Source organism: Carlito syrichta, unplaced genomic scaffold (assembly GCF_000164805.1).
Source record: "Carlito syrichta isolate Samal-C Ts95f unplaced genomic scaffold, Tarsius_syrichta-2.0.1 Scaffold302319, whole genome shotgun sequence".
In the NCBI taxonomy this organism is placed as follows: Eukaryota; Metazoa; Chordata; class Mammalia; order Primates; family Tarsiidae; genus Carlito; species Carlito syrichta.
In genome coordinates, this window is record NW_007246415.1 from 980 (window position 1) to 10,342 (window position 9,363).

The 9,363-nt window shown below is 55.7% G+C and overlaps 1 protein-coding gene across 1 annotated transcript in view; it reads left to right on the forward strand.

Annotated features, from left to right (window-relative positions):
• Window positions 1-879: 879 nt before the first annotated feature.
• Window positions 880-9,363, forward strand: part of EFCAB8 (EF-hand calcium binding domain 8) — a gene marked incomplete at its 5' end in the record, with an annotated part of 58,255 nt that continues 49,771 nt past the window's right edge. Inside the window, 4 exon segments of the mRNA XM_021711487.1 lie at window positions 880-953; window positions 2,644-2,774; window positions 8,052-8,119; window positions 8,424-8,575. Coding sequence (XP_021567162.1) covers window positions 880-953; window positions 2,644-2,774; window positions 8,052-8,119; window positions 8,424-8,575 — 425 coding nt within the window.

Genomic DNA, 9,363 nt, shown 5'->3' on the forward strand with positions numbered 1-9,363 from the left:
CCAGGCTCATCTAGTAGCCCTGCAGCAGCCCACACCTTGGGGGCACTTTCTCTGCAGGTTGCCTCCTGCCTTGTGAGGCGAGATTGGTATACTTGCATCACATGCTTGGCATGAACCCCTGATCCACCCTGTTCCCTCCTCTATCCTGGCAGGGAAACTGAGCTCAGACTGTCCTGGCATTACTGCTCTGGAGGGGAACCTATGTTTGTCCCCTGACACCACTGGCTTTCCCTAGTGATTAGCTCTTGCCAGCCTGGGGTGGTTTCAGCTGCCAGGAGACACCAAGCTCCGTTAGGGCCATGCCTGGTACGTGGTACCATGCTTGTTCCATGGCGCACGTGTGTGACTGCTACTTCTTATTTCTTATGCTTTCTGGACAAGGGGCATATGTAGTTGGAGGCATGATGGCAAGCTTCAAGTTATAGCTTTTTAGGTTTCTTTTTTTTTTTTTAATTGGGATGGGGTCTTGCTATGTTGCCCAGACTGGCCTTAAACCCCTGAGCTCAAGCTCCCCACCTTGGCCTCCTGAGTAACTGTGACTACATGTGTGTGCTACTGCACCTGGCAGTCACTTTTCAGAATGAAAAGAGCCTAGATCTCAACTCATTCTCCACTCGAGCAGAGTTGGAGCTCCCTAGTGGACGATCAGCATGGCATGTAGATTACAGCACCTGGGAAGTGTGAGTGACCCTGAAATCTGATTTTAGGTCTGCTATGAGCTGGCAGGGGCACTCTGATGAGGCACCCAGGAGTGTCTGCTCAGAGAAGCCCTTTGTGAAGCACAGGAACTGCAGACCAGCTCGAGTTATCTTGGAGGTTATGCTTGTCCGGCAGAGGCAGAAAGCTGGTGATATGGACCACAGTTTTCTCCCCTCTCAGATCACTGGATCAAAGTTTCTGTGCGGAAACTCTTAAATGAGAAGTCCACTTTGCATAGGAGTTATCGACTGAAGGTAAGTTGGAGCTTTCCTTAGCTTGTTACCATGACAACTAGTGACGTGCACCATGCAAAGTGGGTTTGGCCTTAACCCTCAGGGCTCGGTTCCGGGAGTGGGTTGAGGCAGCTGTGGGCCCTGTCGGCACTGTCTGCGGAATATGTATTTCCCAGGTGTGGCCGTGTCTCTCTTGCCACTGTCTGCTGAGCCCAGGCCTGGCCAACGCCTCTTTTCACCTGGGTTGCTGCAGTGGCTTCTGGTTGGTTCCCCACCTCTTCTTCCACGCAGCGCTGTCTCCAGAGCCAGAGGAATCATAAGTTGGAAACAGTCGTGTCACCGGTAGCTTTTCACTACGTGGGGAGCAGCCTCTCAAGTCCTTCCTTGGTCATCAGGGCATGTGGGTGACCCGGCCCCTGACTTGCAGGCTTGAGTCTTGTTTTCCACCGATCTCCTCCTCACACTCTGCTGTGGAAATGCAGCCTCCCTGGCTGGCCACAGAGCCCTGTCCCGCCTGGGCCTGAGTGCAGGCTGCACCTTCAGTTGCACGGCTCTTTGCCAGGCACCCATACTCCACTCTGCTTCCTTCAGGTCCCACCCAGCCACCCCAGGCAGCCCTGTGTCCACTGGCCTTCATCCCTGCACCCTGCAGTGCTAGCCACCCTCCAGCTTTTCTTGATCATCCACTGATTTCTCAGCCTATCCCCCCACAGGGTGGACAGTTCCTCGAAGACAGGGACTTTGTGCTCTGTGGTGTCTCCAGTGCCTGAAACATTGACTGGGGTGCGGTGAGCTCCCAGTGCATTTGTTGAACAGATGAATGAGACACTCAAAGCGGGCATGAGTTGGGTGGACCAGGCTCCTGGGTGCTCCCTTTAGAACAGGTTGCATCATTCAGGGCCTGTGATCCTCTCAGGAGGAGGCCAGCACTGGTCTCTCCTCCTCTCCTGCCTTCTGTGGGATCTCATCTCAGGCAGGGTTCTCCTCCAAGTTGCTCAGTGTCCAGGTCTCATTTGGTGCCTTGGATTCGTGCCTTCCTTGTGACAGACACTAGCTCAGAGCCTGCACATAGAAAGCACTGATCAATGTTGGATGAGCTGGTTCCACCACATCCTCTCTTGTCCCAGAGAGAAAATCTCTGGATCAGAAGGCCAAGCATCATCCCAGTCGTAGAGCAGAGCTGAAGCATCAGCCCCGTCTGCCCTTCTACCGTGTGCCACCCTTTTGTTGTCCACGTGGCAGTGGAGAACACATTCTCACTCACTCCATTCTCCTGTGAGCGTGCCACATCCTGACAAGCATGGGGGTGGTGGTGGGCTGGGGACAGTAGTGGGCCAGGGGCACAGACCTCTCCACAGCGAGTACTCTCTGTGGCTAGCTGGACCATGGCCTGGGTAGGCTCAGACCCATCTTTTCCACCCCCGTGGGAGAGTGATAGCAGTGTGGGCCTGACCTTGCCTGTCTGCCCACTTACAAGGTGTGAGTTCAAATGAAGGTAGACTTGAGTGCTTTTAAGCCTTGCAGTAACAGGTGATGGCCACCACTCCTGGCCATAGGACCTAACTGGGACTGCAGACACTATCACTCTGTGATCTCCGGGAGAAGGGCATCAGACTTACTGCTCTCCTGGTCCCCTCAGCCCCCAACACCTGCCCCCTTCTGGAGCGCTGTCCTTGGGCTGGACCTCTTGCTACTGTCGCTGTTTCCTCAGGCTCTCCATCCCAACTGGTGTCAGCAGGTCAAGTTTGTCCCCCAGCTGAAACTGGTGATCTCTTCCTCGGCCACTGAGAAGTCCTCTCTGGTGCTGACAATATTGTCATCCAAAGCCTCTGAGAAACCCAAGTGAGGAACCCCCCTCTCCAGACCTAGACCTTGCAGGTGGGAGTGAGGGGCGCCCCTCCTGAGAGAGACCCACTTCTGGATTAGCAGCGTCTCCAGAGAGCCTGCAGCATCTGACAGGTCTTGCCAGGACCAGGGAGGCAGTGCATATCCTATGGGCCAGCCAGGGTTTGCAATGGAGTATGGGCTGCAGAGTCTGGTTTTAGTCATCATTCCTGCATTCCCACCAGTGGCAATGAGACTGCAACAGGCTTTTTTTGTGTTGGAGTCTCACTCTGTCGCCCAGGCTGGAGTGCAGTGGCATGCTCACGGCCACTGAAGCCTTGACCTGCTAGGCTCAGGTGATCCTTTGCCTCAGCCTTCCAAGTACCTGGAACTACAGGTGCATACCACCACACCTGGCTACTTTTTTATTTATTGTAGAGATGGAGTCTTGCCCAGTTGCCCTGGACTCGGGCATCCTCTCGCCTCAGCCTCCCAAAGTACAAGCGTGAGCCACCACACCTGGCTGCAACAGGCTCTTTTATCCTGCGATTTATATGCAACACTTAGCAGAGAAGCCGGCTTGGCATGCAGCAAGCAGGCAGTCTCTGAGTGCAGGAATGAGTGCAAGTGACCTGTCTGTGAGCCTCAGTTTCCTCACTTGTAAACGGGGGTGATGACAACACATACTTCACTCCCCTCAAGGGTTACTTGCGCGAATGCTCTATGTGGCATGTGTTCAGTGGACTGGTGACACTTAGTCTTTAGAGATGGTTCCAGTCTGTTTCCTTCATTCTAGATTCCTCTACCCCAGGGTGAGTGTTTTAATTTTCTTTTGAAAAATCAGGTATTAGTCACACATGTATATGTGAAGTGTATCGTCCATGTGAAACATGAATGCTTCGTGCATGAGGCTGGAGTCTAGGCCCTTGGCTCCCACCCCTTGCCCTGCTGTCAGAGACCCCCACTTCTGCAATTTTGGTGTGTCTTTCCAGCACGCAACCCATAAGGGGTGCTTTCTCTGAGGAGCGTTCCAGCGGGGCCTCTCCCCTGCAGCTTCCCTCCCTTCCTGGGGAGGCTCCTGGCTCAAGCCCTTGGCTCTGGGACACTTGGCTCCTCTGCAGACCGACTCGTGAGTCTTCTGGGGTGAATGGTGAGAATTGAGGCCTGTGTTGGGGAGCAGCTGGAGGAGACCGAGGGCCATCTGGGCCTTGTCCCTGTTTGTCCCTTTCTGTCCTGGCTCGCTGCCAAGAATAACTCAATCCTGAGATGCTGAGGCTAGTTCAGTCCAGCTCCTCATTTTACAGGTGGGAAACCTGAGGCTGAGGGAGAGGCGTGAGTGTCTAGGAGCAGACACTTGTGCTGGGGTGTGACCCTGGGCTCATGGGACGTCCAGTGCCTTTTGAAGGGGTCCGTGCTCTGTGTACACTCCTGGAGCTCACTGTGGGGGAGGAGGGCCTCTGAGAACATCTGATGCCAGGGGTTGGGGGAGTTTCAGTGGTGGCTTCAGTGCCTTGGGTGGGGCCGTGGGGCAGGAGTATGCTGGGAGCTGGCTTGTGAGGCCACTCTCTGCGTTGTGGTGGTGTTACCTTGTGCACAGGACACCTGTTTTCTTCAGATCTTGTCTTACTGGGTCCAATGGCAGGAGGACGCCGGGATTGCTTCACCAGGGCCGGAAGAGCTCCATGGGCTAGACTGCCACCTCCCTGGCCTCTTTGCCTCTTCCCTGCTCTAATGGCCTCCTTGAGGGCCTGTGTACTGCTCCGCTCTACTTGGCATGCTCTTGCTTTTTTTTTTTTTTTGAGTTGGAGTCTCACTCTGTTGCCCAGACGGGAGTGCAGTGGCCGCTCCTGGCCACCACAGCCTCGACCTGCTGGGCTCCGGCGATCCTTCCGCTCAGCCTTCCAAGTAGCTGGAACTACAGGCGCGCGCTACCAAACCCGGCTAATTTTTTATTTATTGTAGAGATGAGGTCTCGCCAAGTTGCCCAGGTGGGTCTCGAACCCACGGGCTCAAGCAATCCACTCACCTCGGCCTCCCAAAGCGCTGGGATTACAGTCTGAGCCACCAAGCCTGGCTGCTCTTGCTTTTTTAAATGAACATTTTCATTATGAAAATTTCAAACACATACAAAAATAGAAAAAATAGACAAAATGATTCTATTTTAAAATAGAAAAACAATAAAAAATACAAATGATTATTTAGGCCATCTAGCGCCAGTCCAAATGACTATTTCCCCAGGTGTCTCAGAATATTGTCTTATAGTTACTGGAATCAGATATAAGTAAGGTCTGGGATGGTTTTGTGCAGAAGGCCAGTATGAGCCAACATATCATAAGTAGTGTGTATGTGGGCAGGAAGGGGGTGGGGGACAGCAAGAGGAGGCCACTGCAGTAACTCGGGCTGCACAGACTGGTGGCCCCGAGTTGGCCTGGAGAGTGAGGTGGAGGAATTGGATATGTATTTTTGCAGCCAGTTGGAGAACACACGCATGCACACACACACGCACGCACACGTGCATATATGTGCACACATGCACACACATGCACGCACACTCCTACACATGCATACACGCATGCACACGGATGCCCAACCACACGCACACACGCACTCACACACCCTTCCTTCTTGTCTGAGTGTAGTACAGGACAAAGGCCGGCAGGTGGCACCATCGACTGCCTGCTGATGTCCTGTTTTGGAGATGCCATCTAGGGCTTGGCCTCTGCAGATAGGGCTTGTCCTCTCCAGCCCAAATCTGTCCCTGGAGTCGGCCCCAGCCTCCAAGGCAGTGGCCCAAGGGCTGGCTTCCTGTGGCTGGCCCCACCTGAGTCTGGTGGTTAGAGCCAGGACCTGATCTGATGTGGGAGTGGGTGCATATTGTGTGAACTGACCCAGGTCAGCTCCCCCATGGCCCCTTCTCTCCTGTCTGTCCCTACTGCCTCGTTGGAGTCACTGTCATCTCCTGCCTGAACGCTTGTAGTAGTCTTCCTTCCAGTCACTGTCCTTGTACATCAGCTACCTCCTGGTCCCATCTGTCCAGGCCCTGGCTGGAGCCTTTGGTGGCTCCCAGCTGGGGCAGTGTGGTCAGGCCCACCAGGCTCCCCCACGTCTTCTCATGCCCTTCCCTCTGCCCCCCACCCCTGCCACTCCAGCCTTGTGCCCTTGCAGCCGTGCCCATGCCCTGAGCTCTGCCCACAGCCGGTTCCTGCTCATCCTCAGGCCTCAGCTTCCCTGTACCCTCCTCAGAGAGGCTGGCAAAGCGAGCCTCCATCCTCCGGCCTCCGTCACAGGTCCCTCCCTGTCGTTTCCCTCAGGACTGCCATGATCTGTTCAGCATCCGCCTCCCTGCCTCTCTGTCCATGGCCTTGCTTGTGCTGCTTCCCTCCGGGAGGAACGCTCCTGATGACGGGGCTTCACATCAAAGCCTCTGGCCCTCTGGTGGGAGCAGGGTCTGGTAAACCTCTGTTGAGTGAGTGAGTGGATCAGCCCGGGACGTTTTGTGACAGTTCTTCCGGAATATCTTTCTGCACGTACAAGCGTGGAAGAAGGCATTCTGATTTGACAACAGATGAAATACCTGTGCTTGGCCATGCTCTTGAGGCTTTGACTTTTAGAGGAATTCCTGTGACTGTGGAGTGGAGGTGAAGGGACTCACAGAGGTTGATCCAGTGGCCTGGGTCACTGGAGACTGTAGGTGTTGTGGGTCGGGGGAAAGACTCGGGGCCTGGCTGGATGATGGAAAGGCGGCCATTATGCATCCGGGATGACACCCAGGAACTGATGTGGGTCCCCAGAGGGAGGTGGAGGAGCCAGGGCAGGGCATGTGTGTTAGAGGGTTTTTGCTTTGTTTTGTTTGTTTTTGTTTTTACTTTTTAGAGACAGGATTCATTCTGTTGCCCAGGCTGGAGTGCAGTGGCACAATTATAATTCACTGTAGCCTTGAACTCCCGGGTTCAAGTAGCTGGGATTGCAGGTGTACACCACCACACCTGGCTAGTTTTTTTGTTTTTCATAGAGACTAGATCTTACTATGTTGCCCCGGCTGGTCTTGAACTTCTGGCCTCAAGCAATCCTTCCTCCTTGGCCTTGCAAAGTGCTGGGATTACAGATGTGAGCCACCGTTTGCGGCCTGAGTTGAATTTTGAAGGGAGAGCTACGTGGAAGGAGCTGGCAGGGCAGGATGCTGTGAATGAGAGGAAACAGCACAGGGGAGGCACAGGGTGTCCAGGGCTCTGGGCCTGTGAGGTCCGCTGGACCCTGACCTTCTTCTCCTGTCTGGGTCGCCCTGGCCCTCTGAGCCCCACCCGCTCTGCGAAGCCTCTTCCTGTCCTGGGTGATTGGTTGCTTAGTCTTCTACCGAGTCCGGTTGGATCTAAATCTTGACCCCTGTAGGGGAGAAGTAATGTTATTTCTTCACCCGCCGTAGGGTTCATAACTGAGCCCCAGTAGCAGAAGAAACAATAACAAGAGAAAAGCATAGCTCATCTGTTTAATATGTTTTATGTGACATGGGAACCTTCAGAAAAGACCTGGAGAGATGGGAAAGCTGTGTGCTTTATGCTCAGTCTGGTGAGCGTGGGTAGCTCTGTAGAAGAACGGTTACACAAGGGGGTGACCTGAGTCCCAGGGGCCCAGGGAGGCCTATGTGTGCAGACTCTTCTGTGTCCCATCTTCAGAGATCGGGATGCTCCTTCCCCCAGGGTGGGTGCCTGTGGGCCTGCGTCAGGGGAGAAGGGCCAGGCAAGGGGCGAGTGTCCTTCCTGTTTCTGTTGTTCTGCCAGACGCCATGTTTCTGGGAAGTGTGTCCTGAACCCTGGAGACCCCACCGCTCACTCGCTGTGCGGCTCGGAGACGCCTTAACCTCTTCTGGTGTCTTCATCCCTGGTACAGCAGGGTTGGTGCCACTCCTCTGCGTCACGTGAGGGCTGGGTGACCGGGAGATAGCACCCAGCACCTGGGCCACCGTGTAGCCAGGCATGGTGCCCAGGAGCCTCCTTCCCCTCCCGCCTCGGAGCCCGTTTTCTTGGTTCATGTCATGAATGGAAGGATGCCTGTCCCAGCACAGTTGGTGTGAACCAAGTCGGGTCCTCCCTTGGCATGAGGCCAGGTGGCCTCTGATCGTAAGGAGTCGCACCTCCCTGCTAGCTGTGGGCTCAGGGCTGAGACCAGACTGCTGCTTTGCCTGTGGAGCTGAGCCCTGCATTGGCTTCAGGTGGAGCCCTGGGCAGTTTCTGGGGCCACTCCTGTCCTGGGAAGGGGCGTGACTAGCCCTGTAGCCCTTCCCCTTCGATGTTGTAGGTGGTCAGTGCTGAATTTAAGAAAAGGGATTCTGTGCTTTGATTACTGCCCGGACAAGAGCTTCCTGGGTAAGTCATCTTCAAGTCACTCGGAAGCTGCTAGTCCGGCAAAGCTGGGGTGAGGGCTGTGGGAGATAGGGACCACCAGAGCCAGGAGCAGGCCTGCAGCACCAGCCTCACTGGCCTCCACTCCTGCCCAGCTTGCCTGCTCACAGGCACAGAGGTGTGGGATGGGTGGGGGCCAGGGTAGGAGGGAAGAGTCATGGTGGATGGTGGTGAGCCCTCATCTGGCAAGCCTGCTGGGTCTGATCCTGGCCCTGGAGAGAAGTCCCCATGGAGGCCCCAGCTGGCTGACACTGTGTCTTCACCCCAGTGACTGGTGGCTATGACTCCCTCATCCGCCTGTGGAACCCTTTCCTCTCAAAAAGTCCCGTGTGGCTGATGAAGGGACATCAGACCTCAGTGTCACACATCCTCGCTCATAGCAAGAACAGCAGCATTCTCTTCAGCCTCTCCAAGGACAAGGTGCCACCTCATGGGCTTGTCCCCATCCCCTCCCCCCAGTTCTGCTCCTGGGGATCCCGAGCCAGCTCAGCCAGCCCCGGGGAACAGCATTTGGGGGAGCCTGAGGCGTGGCATGGCCTCCCTGCCAGGGGTCCCACGCCCAGTCACAGGCCTGGCAGGAGGGTCCCCAGGTGGAACGGAGGTGGACGCAGCCCTGGGTCTTTGGCAGTTCTCCAGAGCTGGTTCCCCTGGAGCCGGCTTGGCGTCTTACTCTGGGATCCTGACAAGTCCCTTCCCCTTTCTGAGCCTCAGTTTTCTCATCCATGGACTGCGCTGTCGAATGGCTTAGGGTAGAGCGGGCAGTGAGGCAGCAGTTCTCCCTCCGGAGATCCAGCACAGAGGAGCTGTGCGCGATGTGCCCGTCGTGACCCTGTCCTCTCCCCTCCCCCAGCCTGTACCTCTTCACCCCACTCTTGGCCCCTCCTGGTCTGCCCGGCCACTGGGGCTGCATCTGACCCTTCTCATATACCTGGGCTTCCCCCTCAGGATGCACCACTCTGCTCTCTGCAGCTGTCAGTTCAGGGTCCCGCCTCATTGCTGAACTGCCCAGGGTGTGGGCTGTGGGCCAGCAGTGCTGATGCCCTCCTTCAGGCGGCTCAGTAGTTGGAGAAATGTCAGGGCCCCTAGGGTCCCCAGGCCACCTTTGCCAACACATCCTCATACACGCTATGGTCTGGACCTCTCCCAGCAGCCTGGGAGCTGGGGTCATCCCCTCAGATGCAAGGTCTGAGCCCGGAGAGATGGGGGTG